Source organism: Plasmodium yoelii (genome assembly GCF_900002385.2).
Source record: "Plasmodium yoelii strain 17X genome assembly, chromosome: 6".
Lineage (NCBI taxonomy): Eukaryota > Apicomplexa > Aconoidasida > Haemosporida > Plasmodiidae > Plasmodium > Plasmodium yoelii.
In genome coordinates this window covers 289442-305259 of record NC_036178.2, presented here as the reverse complement: position 1 = coordinate 305259, position 15818 = coordinate 289442, and the positions used below count along the sequence as shown (strand labels likewise).

Genomic DNA, 15818 nt, shown 5'->3' with positions numbered 1-15818 from the left:
ATAAATATATAATGCCTAATTATTTATAAAAAAAAATATTAATATATATATTTTTTTTTAATTTTGAATGACAAAACTTGTAAGATTATTCGTTTTTTAAGAATATGAAATAAAAGTAAAAAATATATAAATAGAAATTTCCAATTTAAAAGGGGCCACTAAAATGCAAGATGAATAGCCAAAATAAATAAAATTATCATCACCATCATCATTATTGTTATTTCATTTTTTAAGATAAAAGCATACGAACAGCCAAATAAATTTTGATTACATTTTCCTCATTTTGTAGGAAGCAACAAATCACAATTCGTTAGGTTTGTCTGCCTTTGTTACATCCACTGGCATATTCAGCCAAAAAAAAAAAAAAAAAAAAAAAAAAATAAGGATATTTAAAAAGAGGCCTGTTTAGTATTATTTTATAAAAAGCAAGTTATAAATATGGCAACAATAATTGAAGGAGAAGAATTAATAAAAAATGATAATGTTAAAAAAATGTTGAAAGAACATATAGAAAAAAATAATTTAATTGGGTTTCCAACAGAAACAGTATATGGATTAGGAGGAAATTCATTAAGTGAAATTTCTTTGAGAAATATATTTAAAATGAAAAATAGACCAATTAGTGATCCTATAATATCACATGTATATGATATAGCACAAGCATTTGATCAATTATATCATATAAATATATATGAAAAGTATATTATATATATATTAACTATGAATTTTTCTCCAGGCCCACTGTCAATTATAGCAAAAGCAAAGAAACATCTTCCATTAATTTTAACAGCACATACTCAATTTTGTGCTGTAAGAATACCAAATAATAAAATAGCAAGAAAAATTATAAAAATATGTAATACCCCAATTGCTGCACCATCAGCTAATAAATTCCAACATATTAGTCCAACAAATTCTTTACATGTTTACGATGAATTTAAAGATGAAAATATTTTGATTTTTGATGATGGTCAGTGTGATATAGGAATTGAATCTACTGTAATAAAAATAATCAAGTATAAAAAAGGGAAGGGGGAGAATGCAGATAAAAACGTTGAAGAGTATGACAGCGACGATGAAATAATCATAGATGAAGAATATGAAAGAGAATGCAACAGCGAAATAAGCAATTTAAAATGTGCACTAAATTGTAAAAATGATGTTTCAAATTTTGAAGTTTTTGAAAAATTAAAAGAAGCATTTGAAACGATTCAAACGAGTGATATGTTAAAAGAGTCAGATGAAAATGTGAAAAACAAAATAACCGAACAAATTTTGAAATATAAGAATTTATATAATTATGAAATAAAAATATACCGACGTGGAAAGTATACAAAAAATGACTTAAAATGTGTATTGAATAGTACCCCACTTTTAAATGACATAAGAGTAACTATTTATAAAAAAATAGAATTTGAAAAAATGAATATTTTAAAAAATAAAACAGATAATGAATGCAACAATGCAATTGGTAATGCAGAAATAGATACCGTTAGAAATGATTGTCTTAATAATAATGAAAATATATCCAATAATGAAAATCTACCCAATAACGAAAATCTACCCAATAACGCAGTTAACGATGATATATCAATGGAAAATGAAGTTAGCCCTGGGACACTTCTTACACACTACAGTCCAGTCGTTTCAACATATTTAATTGATATAATTAAAAATAAAGATGAAAAAAGTAATAAATTATTAAATATAAATTTGAATAAATGTGTATTTTTAGATATAGGAAATTCATTTTTTGAATATGAAAATAATTTTTTAAAATATTTAAATATATCTTATGATAATCTGGAAATAAATGAACAAATCAAATATGTAACAAAAAACTTTTTTTTATTTTTACGTAAAGCAGAAAATTTGGCTATAAATCATCAAGCCAAATATATATTTATTTCGATTGTTAATTTAAAATCATTGGATGAACTTACTTTGTCAATTTTTGATCGAATTTTTAGATCAGCTTCAGGAAAGATCTTTAAGGTTTTTATTAATCAGCATAAGCAATTAGAATTTTTTAATAATTAAATTATTTCTGTTATTATTTTGGTTATTATTTTGTTGCATTATTTTATTACATTATTTTACTACATTTTTGTGATTTACACAGACATATAACTATGTTTATTAATTTGTATCTTTTTACAACATTGTAAAAAAAATGAGGAAAATTAATTCCTTTTATTTGATTTTTGTGTTATATAATAATTTTACAAAATTTGTATTAATAACTTATTTATTTTTAACTGTCTTAATATTGTTTGTATTTTTTTTTAGCTAGCCAAAATTTTGATTAGCTATTTATGATATAAAAAAAAAAAAAAGAATTAATAAAAAAAAAAAAGTGTCAATTTTTTATTAAAAATGATAGCCATTGAAAAAAAGAGTAAAACATAGAAATAGTAATGTGTATATGTATGAAAAGGTTATAAAAATAAAACAATTTCATAAAATTAAAGAATGAAATAAGGAATCGATGTTATGTTTGTATATACATATATGTGTTTGAGGTTTTTATTGAAAAAAAAAGTTGTTAAATAAAAAAAAAAAAAATGAATAGTAGAGTTATTTTTCATCGGATGATACAGCCATGTGTGTGTAATGTGGAGATACAATTTTTTTATTAGAAAGATATAACAAAAAGTGATAAAAATAAGCTTCGTCAATACGATTATAATTAATTGATGAACTAACTTGTGGAATAAATAAAATAATTACAATAAATGAAATAATACAAATAATACATGAAAATATTAAATTAAATGCCGCCAAATATTTTGGAATTATAAAAATTCTAATAATAGCATATGTAATAAAACCAAGGTGTCCAAAAAAAATAAACATACCAAGTAATAATCCTTTACATAATGTGTGTGAAAAAAATGTATAAAATAAAAATAATGAAACATTAGGTATAGACAAAAACATATAAAATATAATTGTATATAATATATATGTATGATCATGAAGTGATATTACAAAATATGATGTTGAATAAATAAATAATATAAAAGCAAATGATATAAATGTCATAATTATATACCCAAATAAATTTAATATTTTGATTATTTTATTTTTTAAATTACAATATAAAAATAAATAAAAAACTAAAAGAACAAAATTTAATATTAGAAAGGAATTATTAAATTTATAAAAATTAAATTGACTTTTAATATCGTATATAAATATATTATATATTACAAAGAAGCTAATATATAGAAAATTGAACATAAAATATAATAAGCATAAAGCCCATACAACATATTTATGTGCATTAAATGTATATTTTACCCACATTTTATATATATTAAATATTTTATTATTTTTTAATTCTTCAATATATTGTATAAATTCGTCATTTTTATTTAATTTGTCTAATAATTCATTTTTATTAATTGTTTTAATCATTTTACCATTTAGTATATTTTTATAACTTACCCCGATAGTTTTCGATTTTTTTAATTCGATTCTTTTATTATTTATTTTTGTTAATGTAGTTAATTTTTTGAAAATTTTTTTGGATGAAGATTTTGAATTACGTTTCTCATTTATTTTCTTGGCTGAACTGTCTAATATATTGGGTATATCATTTACCATATTTGGATTATCACTTAATGTATCAATAACTTCATTTGTTATGTTTTGTTTATTACTTAGTTCGTTTGGTATATTGCTTATATCATCACTTATACTGCTTACATTATCTAATATGTTATTTATTTTATTTGGGATATTTTCTATATCTTTATGTATAATAAGATCAGGGTTTATAGCTTCTTCATTTTCGACAATGTTTGCAGCCGCTTTTAATTTTAAGATATCGTTAGACAATTCTCTTTTAATATCATTATAATTTTTGTCTATTTTGAAAACTTGAATTGTGTCATAATTAGGATTTTCAGAATTATCTGAATCGATATTATTTCTTTTAAAAAACGAAAAAATTTTTTTTTTTTTTTTTTTTTTTTTTTTTTTTTTTTTTTTTTTTTCATTGTTTATATCACTATTCGAGCCATTATCATCATCATCATCATCATCATTAGATAGCGAATTACTTTCTATGTAATTTTCATGATTTTGTAAGTTGTTGATATTGTCTCTTTGTATTTTTAATATATTAGTATTTATGTTACTGAAATATTTATTTAGTAAAATAATAATTATTATATTTAAAAAAGCACAAAAAAATATATTTATTTTATATAATAAATATAAATTAATATACGTATTAAAAACAAATAGAGATCGGATTAAAATTAATGATATATTCTCAATAATATATATTAAGCACACACCCTTCGTTCTATAACTCGATTTTATATTTTCTGTAATTATAATACATAATATATTACTTATTCCTTTGGCAAAAAAACCACTTGCAAACGTTAACAAATAAAATAATATTTTATAAATATATGAATATTTGTTTTCGTTTTGATCAGAATTTTCGAATAATGCTTCAAGTAGTTGAATATTTGACTTATTATTTTGGTCATTTTCTGTATGCGAAAAATATAGATCATCATTTTGTCCAGTAACATAATTAACATCTTTTCCATCACTATACATCGATATAATTCCATCCACACACGTATTTACTATATGATCATAATTATTGTTCATATATATATCGCTATTTTCGTTGTTTGTATAATTAGGAAAATTATTATTATTATCATCACTATTATTGTTGGGAATGGGGCTTTTTTTTCGTCTGATATTTTTAGCCATCCCAATATTGTAATTTTTCATGTCTATAATATATTTTTTCAGATTTGTTTTCACACACAGTTGAATTATGTTATTTAAGTGTTTTTGATTTAAAAGTTCGTTATTTTTTTTTTTTATATTATTTAATACTTTTTGTATTAACTGTTCATGCAAATTTTGAAAATTATTATTTAATTTTATTTTTATTTCTATATTTTTATTAATCGAATTAGTATGTTGATTGCTATGTTCGGTAGTCGAATTTTCTGCATCCTCAGTATTGTCTTCTCTAATATCTAGTGTTTCGATATTATTATCATTATTGTGACTTTTCGGTTTTTTATTTAAATGGTTTTGATCATGATTACCATTTGAATTAGCCATATAAGAAATATTTTCATGTTCTGATTTGTTCATGTAATTATTGTCATCTTGTATATTATTATTATGACCATTCAGTATTTTATATATATTTCCGTTAAAATTATCATTTTGGCTGCCTTGATCAAAAAAATTATTTCCTTCTTTTAGATTAAAAAAAGACATTAAGTTGTTTCTTGAATCATCTTGTGCAAATACATTTTGATTTGAATGAAGATCATATTTTCGATTATTAAAATATTTAATGTTATTGAGAAATAAAAAATCAGAGGAGCTTATTGTTAGCAATATTGTTGAGAATGAAGCAATTAAAAATAAAAAAGAAATGTTCAAACATTTTCTTTTCCCATATATATCCGAAAGTAGCCCAATTAGTAAACTGCCACATCCTTGTATAAAGTAATATATAATAAAATGACTGTCATTAAACTTTAGGGGATATATACACACAATATTTATGTACCAAACATACACAAAAAAACAAAAATACCAAAAAATTACAGCGCTAACTCTTGTCATTTCTTTCAATTTTTCATCTTTTAATTTTATATAACATGTATATGATTCCTCGTCTGTGTGCATACAGCTATTATTCATTTTATGAAGCTTACTCTAGGCTTCTGTACACACACACACATATATATATTATATATATGTGTGTATGGATGTATGCATGCAATTATATGGATAAGTATTTAAGGAAATAAAGTTATTTGAGTGCCCAGATATGATTGGGGCATAACAAATAATATATGTATGTACATATAGTTTTTTGTATATTGTAACAAAGTATATATTGCTTGGGTTAATAATAAAATAATAACTTAATGAGGGAGACAAAAAAAATTAAACTAAATAATTGTAAATACAAAAACCAGACATAAGGATTGCGTATAAAAATTTCAAGAAAAGCATAAATAAAAAAAGTGTAATAAAATAAACATATGAAATGTGAAATATGATAAATAAAAATGTAACACATGAAATCGAGAATTTTTTTTTTTCCAAATTTATTAAAAACCAACATGTTACATTTTTTTTCCTAGTTAATGGAGAGGAAATAAATATATGAATACGCTTGCGTATGTATATATATATATAGGCTATTTTAAGAGTAATTTATTTTTCTTATTTTTTTAAATGTGTATAGTGGAACTAAATAAAAAAAAAAATTATATAAATATATGCATATTATTTGTGCATATTTTATACTATATTTATGTGTTAATTATTTTTTAATACAATTTAAAAAAATGCTCTAGCATAAGATTAATAGTAGTGGAAGACTGGGTATTATAAAAATAAGCAATGTATATTATTTATGCGAATAAATAAACTTTCATATCATTGAAAAGAAAAAAAAATAATAAATATTACTTTATATAATATATGCACATATTTACTATATATTTATGGAAAGAATGAAACGAGAAAAAAATTATGTATAAATATGTTTATTATAAAATACGAAGAACAATAGATCTTAAGAAATGTTTTATATGTAATTAAAAAAAAAAAAAAATTGTATGATCATATAGATTAGGGATATACTTTTAATTTTTTTTTTTTTTGTGATTTATTAAAAATAAAACAGTAAGAATAAAATAAAAGTAAAAAAGAAAAGAGATATGTGGAAAAAGTCTTTTTATATAAAAAAAAAAATTTATAGTATATCTTGAGTCTTATTAATTGTGTGATAAAAAAAAAAAGATATCGTTAGAGTTATGATTAAATAAAATGGTGATTAAAATGGAATTATGATGGTGTCACAAAGAGAGCAATTATATGAACACATGTTTACATAAATAAGAACGAAAAAATAGAATAAATATAATAAGTTATATACTTTGATAAATTTGAATATATGTGAAAAAAAAAAAAAAAAAAATTATGGAAAAGAAAAGTGAAATGTGCTTAGATAAATACAAAGAGTTAATAAAAGTTGAAAAGACAAATTATGAAGCATTTAAAAATGATGAAAAATGTTTATTTATAAGAAAAGAAATATTTGATCATGCAATTATTTATACGAGTAATAAAATTGGTGAAAATTGTTTGATAAATTATTTAAAAAATTTATATGCATATTTTAAAAAAAAACATGAAGATAATAATTATGAGAGAAATAAAAAAGATGAAATTTATATAAGTCTTGAAGATTGGTTAGAATATAATGAATTAATAAAAAATCAAGATAATGTTGTATATCTGATTTTTAGTTGTAATATTTGTAAATCTTTGTGGATATTATTAAGTATAACCTTACAAAGCATAAGAAAAAAAAATAATTTAAAAAAGCAAAAAACTATTTTTAATTATACATATGAAAAATTAAATATACGAGAATTAAGTGGGAGTCAAGCAAAGACCGAAAAAAATACACCAAATTACAAGAGTTTTTTTCATGAAAATGATAAGAGAGAACAAATAAATAAAGAAACAGATACTGTAAAATGTTCTGAGAAATTCGAAAAAGATATTTTAAAAGTATGGAATGAAAATTGGTTAGATGAATGTATATGTATAGAATTTGTGATATTTTTTATAATTTTACAATTTCTTAAGATAGATAATATAAAAAAAAAATATGATAAAAATTTAAATGAGGATTGTTGGCCTCATTTTGTTGGAAACTCAAAAGATAGTAGTAATGGAAAACATAATAATGTGTCCCAAAATGTTTGTGGATTATCTACATCAGGAAATAATAATTCATTTTGTAATTTAAAAACAATAATTTATAAATCTAATTTATCTGATATATTTATTAGTAGTGGAAAAAATTATAAAAAACTTTTAGAAACATATTTAATTGCATTTTTATCATGTACAGATATTCAAAATAGTACATCCTTAACTGAAATTCCTTTATATTTTCGAAACTATAATTTTTTTTTATTAGATTTTATTATAGAAACAAATGATGAACATAATGTGTATGAAAAATATATGTTAAAAAATGAGTATCAAATTTTATATAAGACAAAAATAATATTAGATTGGTTATTAAAAAATTTACATATATATGATGAATTAAATGAGAGTATAGATAGTAGTGTTAGTAGTAATGAAATAGGAAAAGATAATGTTATAGAAAATATATCAAACAATTTGAACAAGTCTTATAGTTATTTTTCTAAATTATCAATAAAAGGAAATAATAATTTTAAAAATAGTAATTTATCAAATAATATATATGAAATACAAAACAATGATATATATGAAATTCGAAATATGCAAGGTAAAACAATATATATAAAAAATAATAAAAGTATAATAAATATATTAAATTGTAAAGAATGTAATATATATATATTAACAACGATAGAATATTTAAAAATAAATTTTTGTGTCGATATGTATATTATTTGTTTATCAACAGAAATGATAACTACATTATTTAATTCGAGAAATTTAGAAATACATCTAGTTACTAGAAGTTTAAAAATAGAAAATGTAATGGATACAGATGTATATGTATATACAGAAACTAACATAATCATTTATGGAGATACGAGAAATATTCAACTGGCACCATATAACGTTTTAAATAGTAAACAAAAAATTCTTTTACAAAAATCGAAAATAAAATTCAATGAAAAAAATTTCGAACTTTTTGCATTTCCTTTGAAGTGCAAAACGAATTTATCTCACTCATTAAACTTAGAAAGTCAATTTACGAAAGCGACTACCAGCGTTGTTAATTCTGGCAATGTTGTGAGTGGTGGTAATTCTGGCAATGCTGTGAGTGGTGGCAATAAACAATTTGATATCGAGTGCTATTTAAAAGGGCAAGGCGTAAATAGTAGCTTTAATAACATACATTACACAAATCAGGGAAATAATAAAATTGGGTTTGGAGACGAAATAAATCGAGTTAATAGTTGTGATAAAAATTTTATAAATTCAAATTTTTCAGAAACATTTACAGATTATGTGTATTATATATTATGCCCATCCAAATTTTATATAATTGAGATTCCTAATTTAGAATCTGAACCATTACAAAATAATGAAGATAATTATGCTTGTTTATATCTTCCCGAGGTTTATAAAAATTCGATTGAAAAAAAAGATCAACTAACTTTGAATTTGTTAAATATTGTAGATGATATTAATTTAACGAAATTACAAAAAGAAAAAGTGACAAAAATTCTGACATATAAATTATATGAATACATTCGAAAATCAAAACGAATTTCCAAAACTGTGAGTGATATACTTGTTCGAGACAGTGACACCAAAGGGGACTGTTTTAGCGAAGATAATTGAATGGAAAAAAAAAAAGCAAAAAAATGAAGGAAAAAAAAAAAAGCAAAAAATGGGGGGAAAAAAATGAGGAAAAAAATGGGGGAAAAAATGGGGAAAAAATTGCTTAACAAATGGTTGATGTTATTTTTTCCAAATATATTGGGTATATATATAAAATTCGCGTTTTGTTTTTTTTTTTTTTTTTTAAATTTTTTGAATTAATTTATATTTTTTACCAATCTATATATGCTAACTTTTTATGATTCAATTTGATTATTTTTTTTTGTTAAATTCAAAGATAACGCAATTAAATATTAATGTGTATCGACTGAATATGTGTATAGATTGGTGCTGTTAGTAATTTGAAAAAATGGAATTAATAAAATGGAGTGATTATTTTTGCGGCTTGTTTAAAACAAGAGCTAAACTGCCTAACCAAATAAATGTCTTACTTTTTTATTATATTATTTATCTCTTGAGAAAAATTAATTACATCATCTGAAACATGTGTAGATAATTTAACTTTTTTTCCATCTGTTGCTCTAATTATGCAAAAATAATTTTTGTTATTTTTATTTTCATCTTTATAATTTTTTTTATTTCTTTTGTCACCAATTTCATTTTTGGGAATACGCGTTTTTATGTCACTTCTTTTAACTGCACATTAAAAAGGACCATAAATAAAATGTGAATCATATAATTAAGAATATTCAAAATGGCCATTATGTACATGTATATGCATATTGATAGGAATACAAAGTTATACTCTTCATATGTATGCATGTAAAGGCGAAGTACCTTTCTTTATGGTAATCCATATCGAAGCTCTATTCTGTTCTTCATTTTTGCTGCACAGTTTTGTTAATTCTTCGATGAATTTAGAATTATTTAATAATACCATTGTTACTTTATTTTTTTATCAAACTAAAATAGTAGTACAATAATAATAGAAAATATAAATTAGGTTAAATTAAGAAGCTTTGAAATTGAGAAGTTTTGGAAATTGAGAAGTTTTGGAAATGCATAAATCAGTAGGCGTTGCCTGTTGTGGCATATAAAAATAAAAAAATAAAAAAAAATAAAAAAAAATAAAAAAAAAATTGAAAAAAATTGAAAAAAATTGAAAAAAAATTGAAAAAAAATTGGAAAAAATTGAAAAAAAATTAAAAAAAAATTGAAAAAAAATTAAAAAAAAATTGAAAAAAAAATTGAAAAAATGCAGGGATACATTACCTAAGTTACATAAGAGTGAACTAATAATATAATTAATTTTATGGATTTATAAAAAAAATGAAAATCAGAAAATATAAATCTTTTAAAACATAAAATTATATTTTTAAAGCAACGCATGAGATGAAAACATATTTACATAGATCATATAAAAAAAAAAATTAAAAAAAACTAATGTATTAATTATGTTACGCGAAATAAATTTGAAAAAATATCACCATATGAAATGTGATATAGCCATATGAAACATGATATAGATATTCATTTAATTGCTAAATGTGTGAAATAAAAACCATGTATATAAATTTGTAGTGCAATCTTATGGAATATAAAATGAACTTAGAATATTTCGAGGAAGATGATATTAACAAGCTTATTGATAGCATTAGCATAAATTATAAAGAGTGTAATAAATATGATGAATATATTGAAGAAGAGTTGGAAAGTGAATTAGAAAACGAAGAGACTGTAGTAGATAACAAAGAAGGTTCTGGAAAGAATGATGTAAAAAAAGAGCAAGCTAAAAACCCTATAGACAATATAAAAAATGCAATTTTTCAAAAAAAAAATGAAAATAAACATGCCACTAAAAATGCTAACAATTTAAAATCGAGGCCTTATCACAACAAAAACCTGTTCACTAATATAAATGTAACAAATAAAGAATGAATAAAATAAAAAAATGAATAAAAATGAATAAAAATGAATAAAAAAATAAAACAATGCTGTGTGTGTCTGAATTTATCATATATTAATATGTTATTATAATACATCTTACAATGTGTATATGTACATTTTCGTGCTTTTTTGTTAAATCTTTAAACATAAATTATTTTTATTTATTTGAAGGTGAAGAAAAAACGAATAAAAGAAAGCAGTGACGAATTCAGTGATAACGATAGACTAAGTTCAATAAAAAAAATATCGAACATAAAGAAAAAAAAAATGATAAAAAAGTAGAAATGACACCTAGATATTGCATGATTGGCAGTTTCGAATTGTGCAAATTGGCAATATTTTTCACATTTTTATTGATGTGGACGTAAAATAGGCAGCTGGTTGGATAGTTAGAAGCTATATTAATACTAAAAAAATATAAAGGAATAAAAATAACGAAACAAATAAACCAAACGATTGTATGTATATACATGTGCTTTTATTTAATTTAATAAAAATTTAATTTTTGAGCACATTCAGGATCTTTCATAAGTGCAGTAATAACAAGTTGTGGTTCGACATTAAGTTCTAACCCCATATCACCAGATTCTTGATCAATTTCAGGACTAACTTTTGTTTTATAAAATTTATTTTCAGAATTTTTTTTATCATGTTCATTAAACCCTAATAGTGCTTCTTTATTTTTATTTTTTGCAATAGAATCTAAAGGTATATATGGTCTAACTAATAATATTCCCATTTTAACTAATTTATCAATCATAATTTTAAATAATTCAACATCATTATACATACCTATACATTTCCCGCTTGTTTGTATCATTACTTTATATCTGTTTCCAACTTTTTTATATGGTATAATAAATTCATTAATAATTTTTAATTCAATAATTACGCAAGTAAGAAACATTTTAAAAGCCCAAGGAAGATAATTAATAGCATTAGTTAGAGGAGAATCAAAAAGTTGATTAGTTGCTTCAATAATATCTCTAGGTACAATTTTTTGTCCTCTTTTATTTTCAAATGCTTTTCTACATATTTGTAATGCTTTTCTAATATCTCCTGATACATTTGCTACTTTTCTTGCACATAATTGTATAGCTGTATGATCTATAATATCTTTACAATTATTTAAACGTTCTTTAATAATTTTTTCAATTTCATCACCTTTATATGGGCTAAAAACTAATCGACCAAATGCTAAACGAGATCTACATCTAGGTATTAATCTTTCTGGCAAATCCATAGTATTAGAAATGGCTATTAATATTAATTTACTATTTACTTTAGTTGGCCAATCAAATAATGTAAAGAGTACTTTTTGTGTTTTAGTAATTAAATAATCAATTTCATCAATAATTAATATTGATACATTTCTATTATCTTTTTTATTTTTATTAAATAATCTATCTATGATTTTAAATGAACTTAAAGCATTAGGTGGTTTTGAATTAAATAATTGTTTATAGAAAACTTGATAAGCAGCATTTGGATGAACTACATTCATACCATTTATTTCATATACATTAAAAGGAGGTAATAATTTTTTATTACTTTTATTTTTTAATAATTGTATAACACTATATACAGTAGCAGTTTTACCTGTACCTGGCATTCCACTAATATACAATATTTGATTGCTTCCTGATTGTTTAATACCAGATTCTAAGAACCCATGAACCTCTTTTATTTCTTTTTCTCTACATGGTAAATATTTAGGAACCACATCTAATTGCATCATTCTTATAGCTCTATCTGTTGGATGTGTTATTGAATTTAGTAAATTTGTATAATAAACTTCTTGATCTTGTTTTATAAATTCTTTAAAAGCTTTATCAAAATTTCCATCTTTTTCTTTTTTCATTTTATTTGTTGTAGTTTTAGATGTATTTACTAATTTTGTTTCTGAATAAGTTGTAGCATGTTTTGTTGTGTTTCTAGTTTTAGAATTATTTGAAATATGTTCATGAATTTTTAATTTATCTAAAGTTGGTATTATAATTTTTTTTTTATTATTATTTCCATTTGAATAATAATAATATAAATTACTAGAACCCATAATTAAATCTTCCCAATGTTGTTTATCTTGAATTTCAAATAATTTTTCATCTTTTCCTTTTATATAATTTGTACATAAAAATTTATCGATTCCACTTTTTAATTTTTTATCATTATAAAATGTATTTTTTTCATTATAAATAATAATTTTTTTATAAATTAATTTGGAATCTAACATTATAAATTCGATATTTCCTAATAAATAAAATTCTTGTGATTTATTATCGATTATATCTTCAAAACTTTCTCTAGATCTTCTTATTTTTGATATTTTATTTATATGATCTATATATATTTGATCGTTTTTATCATAATATATACATATTTCTGTTTGTATTTTGGTATTCTCATTACTTTTATAAAAGCCCGAAATTCTTCCTTTTTTTAGTTGATACATTTGAGTAACATTACTTTTTTTAGAATCTGTTTCACAAAAAATTATAACATCATCACCCATTGAATATTTATCATTATTTATGATGAGGCTTTCATATATAACCCCATTTTGATATTCACAAGAATTATCTTTTACTAATTTTATGTGATTAGATTTTATGATTTTTTCTACCTCTGTATTTGTGTACAATTTTTTTTTAAGATTTTTTTCATCCATTTTGGTATTTTTTTTATATTTATTGTTTGTATCTGATTGAGAAGATGATGAATTGGTATAGCTGTCTGTGTCACTACTTATGTTCATATTTTTTTTTTTTAATTTTTTAGAATCATTTTTATATGTATCATTATCTTTTGAAAGATGGGAATATTTTCTTTTGGGTGAAATTTTTGATTTTGTTAATTTAAGATTTTTTTTTTCTTCATTTTTCTCTTTAACTAATTTGGTATTTTTTCGTGTATCATTTAGTATGTCACTTCTTAAGGTTTTCCTATCAGTTTTATTATTTTTCCCATTTTGTTTGTTATTTTTATCGCTAGCTGTTCTATTTCTTAGGGTCATTACCATTTCGTCCTCTTCGATTTTATTGTTTTTATTTTTTTTTAAATTTTGTGATTTAAAAATAAGTATACAATCACTGTCTGTTTCGCTTTGATTATCAGTACTAGTAGAAGTATCTGTATCAGTGCTACTTAGAATTTGTTTTTTTACTTTATTTGGCACCTTATTTTTTACTTTATTTGGCACCTTATTTTTTACTTTATTTGGTACCTTATTTTTTACTTTATTTGGTACCTTATTTGATACTTTATTTTTTACTTTATTTTTTGAGACAGTGTGAAGAGGAAAAGAAGCTGACGAATCGGATGACAAATCGGGTGACGAATTGGATGACGAATCAGATGAGTTATCCAAATTATATTTATTATTTTTTTTTTTTTTTTTTTTTTTTTTTTTATTTACTGTAAAGGTCGAATTTATTGTTACATTATTTAAATTGTTAATGTTATTTTCAATAGTTTTATTTTTTTCTTCATTTAATTCTTTGTAAGCATTTTGTGTGTAACTATTATTTTTTTGATAAGTTTGTGAAGAATTTTCTTTTATCTCTTCTTGTTTTTTTGTCAAATTTGAAAAATTAAAAATATTTAATTTACTAACATCAAGCTTTATACCCCTTTTAGTTGGACTTAATATTTCATTTTCATTGATATAAAAATTTTGCATATTATTATTTGAAGCCATTTTTTTTTTCAAAATACAGTAGTGGGGCATGCACTTAGCGCTGCTTAAAAAAATGGAAACGAAAAAAAAAGGCAAAAAAAGGCAAAAAAAAGGCAAAAAAAGGCAAAAAAAAGGCAAAAAAAAGGTAAAAAAAAAGGCAAAAAAAAGGCAAAATAAAGGCAAAAAAAAGGTAAAAAAAAGGCAAAAAAAACGAATTAAATACAGAGAGTGTGTATCATATAAATGATTATCTCGGTATGCCTTTTTGATAAGTTCTTAATTTATAAAAAATAAAATGTTAACATATATACAATTTTAACTAAATTAATAAGACCATTTCACGTAGTATAAGCATAATGTTATATATATATATACATATATATATATATTTTTTTATTTAGTATGGACCTAATATTGGAAGTAAAATAAAAATAGGGGTGTGTGAAAATTGCGTGTGTAAATTATTACATGTTCTTTCTATATTTGCCTTTATGTATATTATGTTAAATTAGTGAGTATACCAACTTAAGGAAGAAAAATAATAATAGTATGTATTAAAAATAATAAGAAAATATTTATATGAATAAAATATTTAGAACAATTAAATTATTTAAGGATTATATATTTGAGATATTGAATACTTTGCATTATATATCCGTTATTTTTTATCTCTTTAATTTATTATCTCTTTAATTTATTATCTCTTTAATTTTTTATCTCTTTAATTTATTATATCTCATTACTATCACATCGTTTTAGCATGTCTATATATATGCGAATATATATACATATTTTCAACAAAGTTAATGAGAGAATTAATATTTATCATAACATAGACAGGATTTATAATGATGATAAATTCATTAATTTTATGTTAAAT

The 15818-nt window shown here is 21.8% G+C and overlaps 6 protein-coding genes across 6 annotated transcripts; 3 read left to right on the top strand and 3 right to left on the bottom strand.

Moving 5' to 3' along the window:
• Positions 1-438: 438 nt before the first annotated feature.
• Positions 439-2040, top strand: PY17X_0605000 (threonylcarbamoyl-AMP synthase, putative; the record flags this gene model as incomplete). Its single annotated transcript, XM_721360.2, has 1 exon — positions 439-2040. One exon carries the CDS (start codon positions 439-441, stop codon positions 2038-2040), a length of 1602 nt encoding a protein of 533 aa, XP_726453.2.
• Positions 2041-2577: 537 nt separating this feature from the next.
• Positions 2578-5700, bottom strand: PY17X_0604900 (major facilitator superfamily domain-containing protein, putative; the record flags this gene model as incomplete). Its single annotated transcript, XM_022955332.1, has 1 exon — positions 2578-5700. The coding sequence occupies one exon, from the start codon at positions 5698-5700 to the stop codon at positions 2578-2580; it is 3123 nt and encodes a 1040-aa protein (XP_022813128.1).
• Positions 5701-6993: 1293 nt separating this feature from the next.
• Positions 6994-9375, top strand: PY17X_0604800 (TBCC domain-containing protein, putative; the record flags this gene model as incomplete). The annotated part of the gene is made up of 1 exon (XM_720629.1): positions 6994-9375. The coding sequence occupies one exon, from the start codon at positions 6994-6996 to the stop codon at positions 9373-9375; it is 2382 nt and encodes a 793-aa protein (XP_725722.1).
• A 427-nt stretch (positions 9376-9802) lies between these two features.
• PY17X_0604700 (signal recognition particle subunit SRP14, putative) lies at positions 9803-10255 on the bottom strand (the record flags this gene model as incomplete). Its single annotated transcript, XM_720628.1, has 2 exons — positions 9803-10011; positions 10153-10255. 2 exons carry the CDS (start codon positions 10253-10255, stop codon positions 9803-9805), a joined length of 312 nt encoding a protein of 103 aa, XP_725721.1.
• A 662-nt stretch (positions 10256-10917) lies between these two features.
• Positions 10918-11544, top strand: PY17X_0604600 (conserved Plasmodium protein, unknown function; the record flags this gene model as incomplete). Its single annotated transcript, XM_720627.2, has 2 exons — positions 10918-11235; positions 11434-11544. 2 exons carry the CDS (start codon positions 10918-10920, stop codon positions 11542-11544), a joined length of 429 nt encoding a protein of 142 aa, XP_725720.2.
• Positions 11545-11749: 205 nt separating this feature from the next.
• Positions 11750-14989, bottom strand: PY17X_0604500 (origin recognition complex subunit 1, putative; the record flags this gene model as incomplete). The annotated part of the gene is made up of 1 exon (XM_022955331.1): positions 11750-14989. One exon carries the CDS (start codon positions 14987-14989, stop codon positions 11750-11752), a length of 3240 nt encoding a protein of 1079 aa, XP_022813127.1.
• Between the last annotated feature and the right edge of the window lie 829 nt (positions 14990-15818).